At 44.7% G+C, this 12,043-nt stretch overlaps 1 protein-coding gene across 1 annotated transcript in view; it reads left to right on the top strand.

The window, feature by feature from the left end:
* Nucleotides 1–7,893: 7,893 nt before the first annotated feature.
* The window catches only part of Rim2 (replication in mitochondria 2), a 60,636-nt gene continuing 56,486 nt past the window's right edge, over nucleotides 7,894–12,043 (top strand). The window contains exons 1-2 of the mRNA XM_065435333.1: nucleotides 7,894–8,075; nucleotides 10,255–10,530. Of these exons, the coding sequence (XP_065291405.1) occupies nucleotides 8,035–8,075; nucleotides 10,255–10,530 (317 nt within the window). The 5' untranslated portion in view covers nucleotides 7,894–8,034. The remainder of the gene's footprint in view (nucleotides 8,076–10,254; nucleotides 10,531–12,043) is intronic.

Here is a 12,043-nt window from a genome sequence, read left to right as displayed (position 1 = left end):
GGAAGGTTCACACCGAGTCTACAGTCTGTTCCCAAGACTTGTTCACTTGAGGTATTTCAGGAGAGCTTTCGTGGCCTTCTATGCCATAGACGCGAATGACCAGGGTCCAAGGATCTTCATTATGGAAAATGGTCTAGAGTCTAGCTGGTTTAGTGCTGTCTGGAGAACTTTACGCTCGACGTTGTATTGGGGACATATACATAGGATGTGTTCAATCATTTCTGTGGTTTTGTAGGAGTCGCACATGGGCGTATCCCCCATTCCAATGCGGAACGAGTAGGCCTTCGTAAATGCCACCCGGAGCCAGAGGTGGCACAATACTGTCGCCTCAGAGTGGAAAATTTTTGATGGCACTTGTAGCTTTAAGGATGGATCCAGCCTATGAAGATGACACTTCAGGACGTTGGGAGAAGACCAGTATTGTGGGTCATAGCTTTAGCCACAATATGAATCTGCCTTGCAGCATAGGTTCTTGATAAGGGCATTGGAACTGGTCAGGCATCCAGATGAACAGACCGGCAGCTTCGTCAACGAGGTCATTACCAGCAATACCGGTATGTCCAGGTAGCCACTGGAATATAATTTCATGCCCTTTAGCAATAGCTTGATAGCGATCTTCTCTTATTTCATGTGTCAGCTGCTCATGACTCCTCCGATATATGGCCAAATGCAGACTCTGAAGCGCTGCCTTAGAGTCGCAAAAAATGACCCATTTCGGAGGTGTCTCTTGCAGGAGATATTTGACAGCCGCATGCAGGGCAGCAAGCTCTGCCCTGCATTAGACAGCATTCCTGACTAAGTTATGGGTGTGCAGCACTACAGAGAAGAAGTGCACGCAAGACAGATTACAAATATTGTTTGGGGACATGGTGAGCTCCAAAGGGTGCGTATTTTTCTTCGAGTGAGCACTAACATTTTACACACCTTAGGGTAATTTTTTTCACAATGATCATCATCAGCACTGTGTGTGTTTCCTTTTTTACCTATCTGTCAGGAAATGCACAGAAGACATAATTAGGAAGTAAAAGACATGGTGTGGAAAGACGGGGACAAATACAAGGGGCGCAAGGGACAGGTGCTAAACACACAACTACAGCTGAAGACCCGATACATATGCCTTTATATGCACGTAGTACTGCCTACTGAAACTGATGGCTGTTGACTTGACGTAAAATGCAAGTACAGCAATGAAGTTGTCACTGGTCACCCCTGTGATGTTTTGGAATGTGAATTCATGATTCTTGTTTATTGTGTCATGCACAGCACAACAGTTTACAATGAGGTACAAAATAGAATAAATCCTCAGTGTCAATTGAAAAGTTTGTGGGGCTATTCACTTTTCCCTCTTTGAGTTCCTTGACAATGCTGAAGTAGCTGCGAACAAGGATTAATTCTTCTATATTTTAGGAACTTTGATGCTGTTGTAAATAACATAGGATGAGGTGTTGCCATGAACTTTTCTCCATAACTATAATTCAGAACGGACAGTCTGGCCTGTGTGTTTTTCTTGTAAAGAAGGTTTCTAAGGAACTGCCTGCTGCCTTTTTTGAAGTCTGTCCAGTCTCGAATCCTTCATTAGTCTGTTTGCCATCCTTCTTTTGAAGCTTAAGGTTGGAACTTGTGTGCTCGAAGCTTTTCTTCTCTATAACAGCTAGGATTTCTTTCCTCAAACTTCCCTTTGGACATGACAATGAACCCTGCTTGTCCCACAATAAACATCGTAATCAACCTTATGTGCACTTGCTTGATTTAGCTCACTGCACTCGTTGCTTTCCTGCTGCAGAAATGGTACAGCACGCTGACATGCACATAAGAGTGAAATGTACTGGGCACACAGGGTTACGAAAAGGATCAAAATGTGTGCAAGACAGATACACAAGATAAACACTAAAGGGAATAATTCTTTTAGCCTGAATTCTATGAGAAAGGCATGTTCTAAATGGTGTAATAAAATGTACACTAAAAAAAGAGATTACACCCTTAGGGGCATATCTTGTTCCCAAACATAAATCATCGGCTGCTTTGTTTGTGTTTCCTTTCTTGATAACTCTGCGCTCGTCACTTTGTTGTCACGAATGCCATGTCATGCTGATACTGCACAAGCCGTTAGTGGCATTAAGCTTTTACTAAAGGACTGAACATACCAGGCATGCAGCGTCAAAAAATAAAGACACACAACACAGATTACGATTATTGTTTGTGAACAAGATGAGCCTCATAGTGTGCAAATTTTTATTAGTGTGTATGTACACATGCATACAGAAACACTTATGTACCCTGAGCATAAATTGAAACACGAACAGCAAAAGCTGATCAGAATGCCTCTTCATCGTCGTTGGCACCCAGTCCACTTCATCGTTTTCAGCTTCCGCAGAAGCGGCAAACCACAACACAGCCAACTGTTATGCACGTGGCAATATGACATATATTTTCTTTTTCTGGGAGACAAAAGTCCCACCTCGCATTATTTACATGCAAATAGGGTACATAAAAGTGTAACACATAATCGATCTGTATGTAGCCAGTTACTAAGCGTTGAGTCCTATGTGAACCTTTGCATGCGCTCATGGACAAGAGTTCTTGCCTATCTGCTTTGCCTAGCATGCCAACGAGTGCAGACTCACTCTTGCGCAAAATAAATTACAAAATAAATTGCTATTGCAAACGCAATGCAACATGGAAATGGAACATCGCATTGTGCACTGGAGTAGATTCAGAACTGGCTGCATTTAAGGGAGTTTTCGATTTTGTGTACACGAACAGGTTTGGGCACTGAAAGGACCCTTTGCATACAAAAAAACACCAATCTGGCTTGCATTCTTTTGTACTCCTTTGTAATTCTTTTGTAAGCTAGCCATGCCCAGCTGGCATTCTTTTGTACTCCCTTGGGGTTCTTTTGCAAGCTAGCTGGTTTACATTCCCTAACTTTGCATGTGCAAAATCTAAACTCTATACGTATGCACTCAAAGAAAAGTTTGCACCCTTTGGGGCCCATCCATGTTGTCCCCAAACAATAATTGCACTTCTCTTCTTTAAACACTGGCAGTGCTGCCAACACTTCCGATACTTTCAGGCCATGAACACACGCTCATGTAAACGTGGCACCACAGACAGCATTATTCAAAGGAGGTCAAGATGAAAGGCAAGATGGCAAAGCAAGTCTGAAAGGGCATAAAAAAAAATTTTCCTGCGTGAAAGCGCATTGTCACGGCATTTTCCGCTCATCCTTAAGGACTCCAACACTGCTCCCTGAAATTTAAGAAAATAATTCTGGGGTTTAGCATGCCAAAGACATGATCCAGTTAGTGATTCACTCCAGATTATTTTTGACTACCTGGGGTTCTTCTAGTGTACCAAATTGTGCTTGAGCATTCTTACATTTCGCCCCCATCGAAATACGGCTGCTGTGACCAAAAGCTGAACCTGCAACCTCGTCTTCAAAACTGCCTTGCTAATCGAAGCTTGCCTATCTTAACTTTTCTTAATTTGCTGTAGCAGACTTCCTTTCGAAGTTGTATACACTTTTGATGCTACTTACCTTATAAATCATCATCAGCAGCAGCAGCCTATTTTATGTCCACTGCAGGACGAAGGCCTTTCTGTCTCTTAAAGTTATGCCTAGCATTCTTCATTCCATCGCTCTTTGTGCGGTCCTCAACTTGTTCTCCGTGGCCCTCAACTTGTTCTCAAGCTTCTTTGTCAGTCTCAAACTCTCTGCACCATATGTCAGCACCGGTAAAATGCACTGGTTGTATACCTCCCTTTTCAATGATAATGGTAAGCTTCCAGTCAGGAGCTCACGATGTCTGCCATATGCGATCCAACCCATTTTTGTTCTGTGAGTTTCCTTCTCATGGTCAGGGTTTCCTGTGATTAGTTGACCTAGGTAAACAAACTCCTTTACAGACTTTACAGGCTGACTTGTGATCCTGAACTCTTGTTCCTTTGCCCGGTTCATCATTATCTTTGACTTCTGCATAATAATCTTCAACTCCACTCTTACACTCTCCCTGTTAAGGTCCTCGGTCATTTGTTGTAACTCGTCTGCAGTGTTGCTGAATGGAACAATGTCATCGGCAAACCGAAGGTTGCTGAGATATTCGCCATCGATCCTTACTCTTAAACCTGCCCAGTTTAATAGCTTGAATACTTCTTCCAAGCAAGCAGTGAGTAGCATTGCAGAGATTGTGTCTCCTTGTCTGATCCCTTTCTTTCTAAGTATCTTCCTACTTGTGTAGAATTAAGGTGGGTGTGAAATCTCTGTAGATATTTTCCAGGGTATTTACGTAAGTGGTCTGCACTCCTTGATTACGCAATGCCTCTATGACTACTGGTATCTCTACTGAAACAAATGCTTTTTCGTAATCTATAAAAGCCATATAGAGAGGCTTACTGTGCTCTACGGATTTCTCGATAACCTGATTAATGACATGGATATGATCCATTGTAGAGCATCCCTTCCTGAAGCCAGCCTGTTCCCTTGGTTGACTAAAGTCCAGTATTGCCCTCATTCTATTGGAGATTAGTTTACCTGGTAAATATTTTATATAATACTGGGAGTAAGCTAATGGGCCTATAATTTTTCAGCTCTTTAATGTCTCCCTTTTCGTGGATTAGTATAATGTTTGCATTCTTCCAGTTTACCGGGACCCTTGCAGTCAACAGGCATTTCGTATAGAGAGCCGCTAGTTTTTCTAGCGTTGCCTCCTCCATCTTTGATTAAATCAACTGTTATTCCATCTTCTTCTGCCGATTTTCCATATTTCATGTTTTACAAGGCCCTTTCGACTTCAGCTCTAGTTATAGGAGGTGTTTCTGTATCCTGTTCATTACTGTTTCGAATGGAGTACTCCTGAGTCCTCTGGGTACTGTACAGGTCAGTATGGAATTCTTCCACTGCTTTTATTATACCTTCGAAATTGCTGATGATATTCCCCTGCTTATCCTTCAGTGCATACATCTTGGTTTCTCCTATGCCAAGTTTCCTTCTCATTTATTTCAGGTTGCATCCGTTTTTTACAGCTTCTTCAGTCTTTCTCGCGTTATAATTTCGAATATCACTTATTTTCGCCTTGTTGATCAGTTTTGACAGTTTCACGTATTCTATCTTATCTCTTCAGTTGGACGCTTTCATTCTTTGTCGTTTCTTTATTAGGTCCTTTGTTAATTGGCTGAGCTTGCCGACTGGCTGCCTTGGTGCCTTGCCTCCTACTTCAGTTGCTGCCTCTCAAGCCAGCCTTGTTACGGTTTCATTCATTACATCTATGTCATCATCATCATCATCTCTCTGTTCTAAGGCTGCATATGTTTTGCAAGTACCAGCTTAAATTTGTCAGCTTTTACTTTTCCTGTCTCTAAGTTGACCTGTTTCTTCTTGGCCAGTTTTACTCTTTCTTTGTTCAAATTGAGGTGAATCCTAGCCCTCACTAACCTATGATCACTGCACTTTACCTTACCTATCACTTCTACATCCTGCACTATGCTGGGATCAGCAGAAAGTATGAAATCAACTTCATTTTTTTGTTTCACCATTAGGGCTTTTTCAGGTCCACTTTCTGTTGCCTCATTTCCTGAAAAAGCTGTTCATTATTCTCAGCTTATTCCTTTCTGCAAATTCTACCAGCATCTCTCCTCTAGCGTTTCTATAATCAATGCCGTAGTTGCCAATTGCCTGTTTACCCGCTTGCTTTTTTCCCACTTTTGCATTGAAGTAACCCGTTACTAGTGTATACCGAGTTTGCACTTTTCTCATCGCTAATTCAACATCTTCATAAAACTGATATACTTCCTCATCGTCATGACTGGATGTCGGAGCATATGCTTGTACTGCCTTTAATACATATCTCTTATTATGTTTGATTACGACTACTGCTACCCTCTCATTAATGCTGTAGAATTCATCAACGTTGCCCGCTATGTCTTTATCAATTAGGAATCCTACCCCGTATTGCTCCTTATCAGGGGGGAGACCTCTATAGCAGAGGACATGGCCGTTATTTAGCAATGTATAAGCCTCACCAGTTCTAATCTCACTAAGGCCGATAATATCCCAAACAATGTCTGATAGTTCCTCAAAGAGTCCTGCTAAGCTAGCCTCACTCGCCAGTGTTTGGCTGTTAAAGGTTTACAGGGTCAGTTTCCATTGGCAGCCTCTCCGGACCCAGAGATTCTTGGCACCCTCTGCTGTGTTACAGGTCTGACCACCGCCTTGGTCAGGTGCTCTGCACCTGCTGGGAACTGAGGACCGTGGGATAATTGTAGATGTCATCAGGGAGATTGTGGACGAATACTGCACCAGGGAGGCCAATTCCTGTTGTGGTGAAGGAGTGTCTGTTTTCAAGCTTAGTGGGCCTTCCTAATTTGGTTGTGCCTGGATTAGTATAGCCTTACTCGCTCTCGGCATCTTTCGACGGTGTCAGGCGCCACTCCAAGCCTGCAAATGTAGTGCAATGGAGAATGTAAAAAAAAAAAAAACAGGAGGGGGGGAGTTGAACCTCCGACTACCGCAATCGAGCATTCCACGTAGCTTAGTAAGATAATCCGGCTAGGCCGCCGAAAAGTACGGCCCAGAGGGCCCTACATGCCTAACAGATCCGCCGATTTGTCCGCCCTTTGAGGGATCAACCTATATATTCAGTCAGCACGGTTTGAACATTTCGCGCTTGTAAGCAATTGACAGCTCTGCTACCGCCGCGATCGCAATAAAATTCTCGGGAATGCAAACGAAAATAAGTAAGAAAGAATAACTGCAGATCACTGTACTGCACATGTAGACGAAAGGACGCATATACGGTCGTTGAGGTGGTAAAAAATCTGTGTGTTAACTTTAGAGCTAGATGTTGTTGCCACTTCCTTTTCGTTATTCTTTGCGTGAATACTGTAAACAAAAAACCTGTCCGTCCTCTTTCTCTGTTCCTTTTGTGCGGAAATTTCGCATAAATATCGAGTCAAATAAATGTTTTTATCTTTATCACTGATGTACCCCCACTTGGGTTTCCCACCAAACTCCCTCAAAATTCGTTCTCCCTCCCAAATGGCATAACAAAAGTTATGTCGCCGGGAAATTTCTGAATAAAAGCTGGTACTAACAACCACAAAAGTTTACGGGCCACGGGATCTCGCAAAACGTTGCATTTCCGCGCAGCCCGTAAAGGTAGCTAGCATCACTATGTTGTTCGCATATACTAGCAGCGGCTGGAAATCCGAACACGAGGCTCCGTAGTGAGGGTGCTGAGAATTAAGCTTTTTCTCAGATTCATTGGTCCGTAAAATTTTGTGGACGACTGTGGGTACACAGCAGCAAGAGTTTATACAGTAGGTCGTGGTCAATACATTGCGGCATGTGGCGAAGCCGGCATCCTGGGCCCTGAAAGCGCTGGTGCTTTGGGAGCCCTATAAACTACGTCGAGGAACACCGCGGCAGTAGTAGCTTAACTGCGAGGCGCCAGCTCAAGTCTAGTAAGGCTGAACAACAGCTTTCTTTTACTATTCTCATCCTTACCGCAGTTAAGCCACAAGCGCAGTTCTGCGTTTTGATGCCTCACAAAAACAGCAAAAGAAAGGGACGGATGGATGGATGGATGTTATGAGCGTCCCCTTTGGAACGGGGCGGTGGCTTGCGCCACCAAGCTCTTGGTGGCGCAAGGGACTACGCAAGGGACTACAGGGGACTACTGTCGCCACCTTTTGTCTGATAGTTAAACTAATGATATTTTCAAAGATTAACATATTTCCAAAGCTTGTGCATGTTATGTGAACAATAAAAACTATACACAAAAAGCGTTTGTAGCAACACATTCAATCGCGTACGACACACTCTAGAGGGCGTCTTTTGTTCTTGCTGCTCTGGTGGTAAACATTTTGCCACGTGACCTCGGAGAGCCAATGCCGGCACAGTGTTCACGTGCTCGCCAAGTGATCGGTAAATCTGTGGTGCTGTGAGATGCGTGCTCACAGCTCGGTAAAATTTTTCAGTAGTGTGTTCAGGAGCATCGTCGGGTATAGTTGTGTGTGGCTTGATGTGTTCTGGATGGGATGTCTCAATACGATGCCATAATACACCTCTTGGCTGGAGGGTAAGTTACGCAGAAAAGCGAACTGTTACCGTCAACGTAATTCCAAGTCGTGCTGCGGCTGCCGTAATACAACTCCGAACGGCAAGCAACGTCGCAGCTCGCTCTGACGGGGCTCTCTAGATACTCCGCTGAGGTCTCCCTGAAAAGCCTTCAACATTATACATGTTAACTATTGAGCCATGGACTCTCACGGTGGTTGCAGTGAATCCGGAAGGTTCATTCCATGTTCACCTTTTACAAGAACCTGGCTCTTCGTAGTACTCGCAAATCTGCGTATCGTCGTGCTGCTGGTTACCGTATCGTGACCGTGTCCGTCGAACAGCCGCGCGTTTTTGCTTACTCCGCGTATTAAACCAAGTCTTCTGCCAAAACAGTGCACCGTTGCAAGACCTAGATCGCCGCGATACCTTTCGCATAGCTCTTTGCCTGGTATGCTTTAACTTGCCTTAATGACTTGTTGAGGCATGTTCGAACAGTGGTCTTTCCGTGCTGCGGAATTGGATTCCAAGGAGTTGTGTTGTGGCAGAGCGTTAGGCAGCTGGTAGAATGTGGGACGCGTTATTGTTTGGGAATGTCGCACGGCGTGCGGACGCCTCGTTGGTCACGTTCGCACCGGCGGAGCAGTTCGTACGTTAAAGAGCTCCGTGATTGTTCGCGTTTTCGTGGCGACACTTTAGAAATGGTTTCAAGTCGCTGAACAGTTATATATATCACGTTTCGCTTCAAGTGTCCAGACTTTAACATTTGTAGCATTCATTCTTTTGTCCGACCGAATAAGAGGTGGCTGCACTTTTGAAGGGCATTTTTACTGCTCACAATTTCTACTAAGTGGGTGATAGGCGGAGGATGCGACTTTTTCTGACATGCGCTATTGGCCTTGCTATTTTTCTTTTTGTGTCCTCTTTCTTGGATGGGCCGCTGTTGCCCAACTACTGGTGAATGCCGTCAGCAGGATGTCAGCCCCCCCGCCTAAGCCGGCAGTAGGTCTATCGAGAGTCTGTATTTAGAATCGGTGCATATTAATGGTCTCGGTGAGGCTTCATCAAATGACGCCGGAAAAGCGTTGACGGAGCAAGCCCCCCCCCCCCCCCCCCCTCCCAGACTGCTCTATTAATATTTTTTCCCCGACCGGGTGTCTTCTCTGCTCTGCCCTCCTGCATTAGCCTGTTTACTATGTTGCTCCGTTCGTCATAAAAGCTCTGTCGACGTATTTTGCTGAGGTGCGCAATGGGGACCGAGTAGAACACCTGGTATAAAGCTTTATTTTCAGGTTAGGTGGGTGTGGTGAAGAGGCCTTCGGTCCAGAGACTCGCTTATGGCATTCTTCAATGCAGAACTGAGCGCTCGGAACGTCTCAAACGCGTGCTTGTAGTTTTGCCTTCTTTGAATTTATATTTGCCCGTTTTTTCTCTCGGGCTCCTCGTTGTTGACATGAGACAAGTCTGGTGATTGTTAAACCTGCAGGTGATCGAGTGTATACAATAATGTCGCGGGCTGCCGCACGAGAAACGTAGGTCGCTACTAGCTTGAAGCGCTTCCCCCCCCCCTTTTTTTTATTATTTGCAATACTGCGTAGGAAAACGCGTGGAGAATGTTCGCTCGGGCGTTGCTTGGCCCGGCTTGTTTCGAGGACAACAAACGGAACTTGCCTCTCATTGTGTGATCTGAATGTAGACTCGGTAAGGGAAAGCACCCCAGTGAGGCATACAAAAAAGTTAACGATGCCGGGTTCTCCTTGCAGAAGTGGAGTGATTTCTGTACCGACGTACGCTCTATGTGCGCAGATGTTTTCGGGAGATATTTCGCGGTTGCAGAAGCCGGGATTGAGAGAGAGCGCGCAGTCTCGTTTTGTGTTCGTTAAGGAATTGTTGTCAACATGCACAAAACTTGCGCACTTGTCACGTGAGAAGGCGTGCTTCCGGGAGCGTTTAAATTCTCCGCATCACTGAGCAACTTAACCTGGCAACGAGACTAGTGGTTCCAATGTATTGTGCGCAAGCGCCCCGCAGTGCTGTGAATTTTCGATTAATGTTGCCAAAGGGTACACTGCAGCGGACGAGTTTTAAAAAATGTAGTCGGAAGGGGTTTGCGGATTTTCCGGCCACCGAGCGTTCGTGCCCACGGTGGTATTTATTTCTACAGCAGGCACCGTGCTGACTCAGCTGTGTTCCTCTCGCAGTCTGGGTGGAACAGCCGGTGCTATTGCCACCTGTCCTCTGGAAGTGGTGAAGACGCGCCTACAGTCGTCGGTAGCCAATTTCCACTTCGTGTCCTCCGGGCCCGGCGGTTCCCCTGCGGCCGTCCAGTCTCTCGCTGAGCGCCTGGGCCTCAACGCCTGCACATGCACTCCGTCCCCGACAGGTGGAAGCGGAGGCTTCACCACCTCGGTTATCAACACCGACGCCGCTGCAGCCGCCACGAGGGCACCTTCCTTAGGAATATGGCGCTGCCTGAAGTGAGTGTCCTCCGTCGCCAGTCGCGCCTCTAAAGAGAAACATTTAACTCAGTTCAGTCTGAGAAGGTATTCTTTCAAAGCCCTGGTTGAATACTGAAAGTCACACTAATGCTTGACAAACTCCAATGCGCCGAAACTCCAGTGCTGGTACGTGAGTGTGACGTCGCGTATTTCTGATTATTTTTTCACATTTGAGCAATTGTGGCTAAGTAATGTCCTTGAGACTTGCCATTCGTTGGCCCTTTTAGAGTGCAATGCAGTCGACCTTTACCAATAATAAGTTAACTATGTCCAAGCAGGCACAGTCAAATGGTGCGAGAATTTCAAGACAGCATCACCACCGGTCTATTTTATTGTGTTACCAGTTGTATGAACACACCAAGCAAATTTTCGTCAGCAGTGTAGGGCTCCGCATATATTTAGGTATATGTATGCTCATCCATGCCATGCATGCGGGTTATGATGATACACTATTCAATCACTGAAATTGTTCATACTAGGTGTTACATTCAGTACTAAATTATTACTCAGAATTTTAAGAATGGCAGCCCACAAACATGTCATGTAATGTAATGTTCACAACACATGCCTTTTATCTTAAATTTTCTCAGGCTATTAAATATTAAGAGTACAAAACAATGTAAGTGCTAAAACCTGAAACTGATGCACGTTTACTGGTGCAGCCCCTGAGGGCAGCATAGTGGCCCTGTGCATGTCATTACAGGATCTACATGGTGCATTAGAGCTTTTGAGATTGCCAGAAATTTGGAACACTCCCGTATGTTGTGTCCATGTTAGTCAGACCCGCATGTAGTTACAACACCATTCGAGAAGTTCAAGCAAAATGCTAAATCTTGCTTTCGCAGCCAGTGCTTTGCTCTTTTGGTAAAACTGAGATTTTTCATTTTCACTGGCTTATCAAGCCTCTCCTCTTGGTAAGGGTGGGTTTTCCAGTATTGTGGGTTTTCCAGTATTGCAGAAAGGTAATTTACCAATACTGCTCAAATAACCTTTCTCTTTAGTGCCCCTTGAATGCTATCTTTATCAGAATGGACTTTTGCAGGTCCACTCAGATTTGGCAGAATTCACACGTGCTTCCCACTGAGAGCTAATAATCAGCTTTGTGTAAAGGAACTTGTATAATATAACACTGATCACTGCTCATAAATGCAAGCTGAGCTTGGTCATTTTAGTGCATGTACACAAGTACAATTCCACTGATCATAGACGCTGCAAATGTGACACCAGTGTCAAACAGCCATATCATCATCGTCAGCCTCTTTTTATGTCCACTGCAGGACAAAGGCCTCTCCCTGCGATCTCCAATTACCCCACTCCTGCACTAGTCAATTCCATCTTGCACCTGAAAATTTCTTAGCAGCCATATAAAGCTCTTCAAATTTGAAAGTTTGTGGCCATAGTGATCTGTCATCAAAGCTGGATACATTAAAATGGACTGGTTTTCTCTCAGACCTGTAAATTGAAGATGCAAAATTTGATGTTGCATGTGGTT

This window comes from Dermacentor albipictus, chromosome 2, assembly GCF_038994185.2.
Source record: "Dermacentor albipictus isolate Rhodes 1998 colony chromosome 2, USDA_Dalb.pri_finalv2, whole genome shotgun sequence".
Lineage (NCBI taxonomy): Eukaryota > Metazoa > Arthropoda > Arachnida > Ixodida > Ixodidae > Dermacentor > Dermacentor albipictus.
The sequence above is the reverse complement of the archived record's forward strand: the minus strand, read 5'-3'. Positions and strand labels throughout refer to the sequence as shown.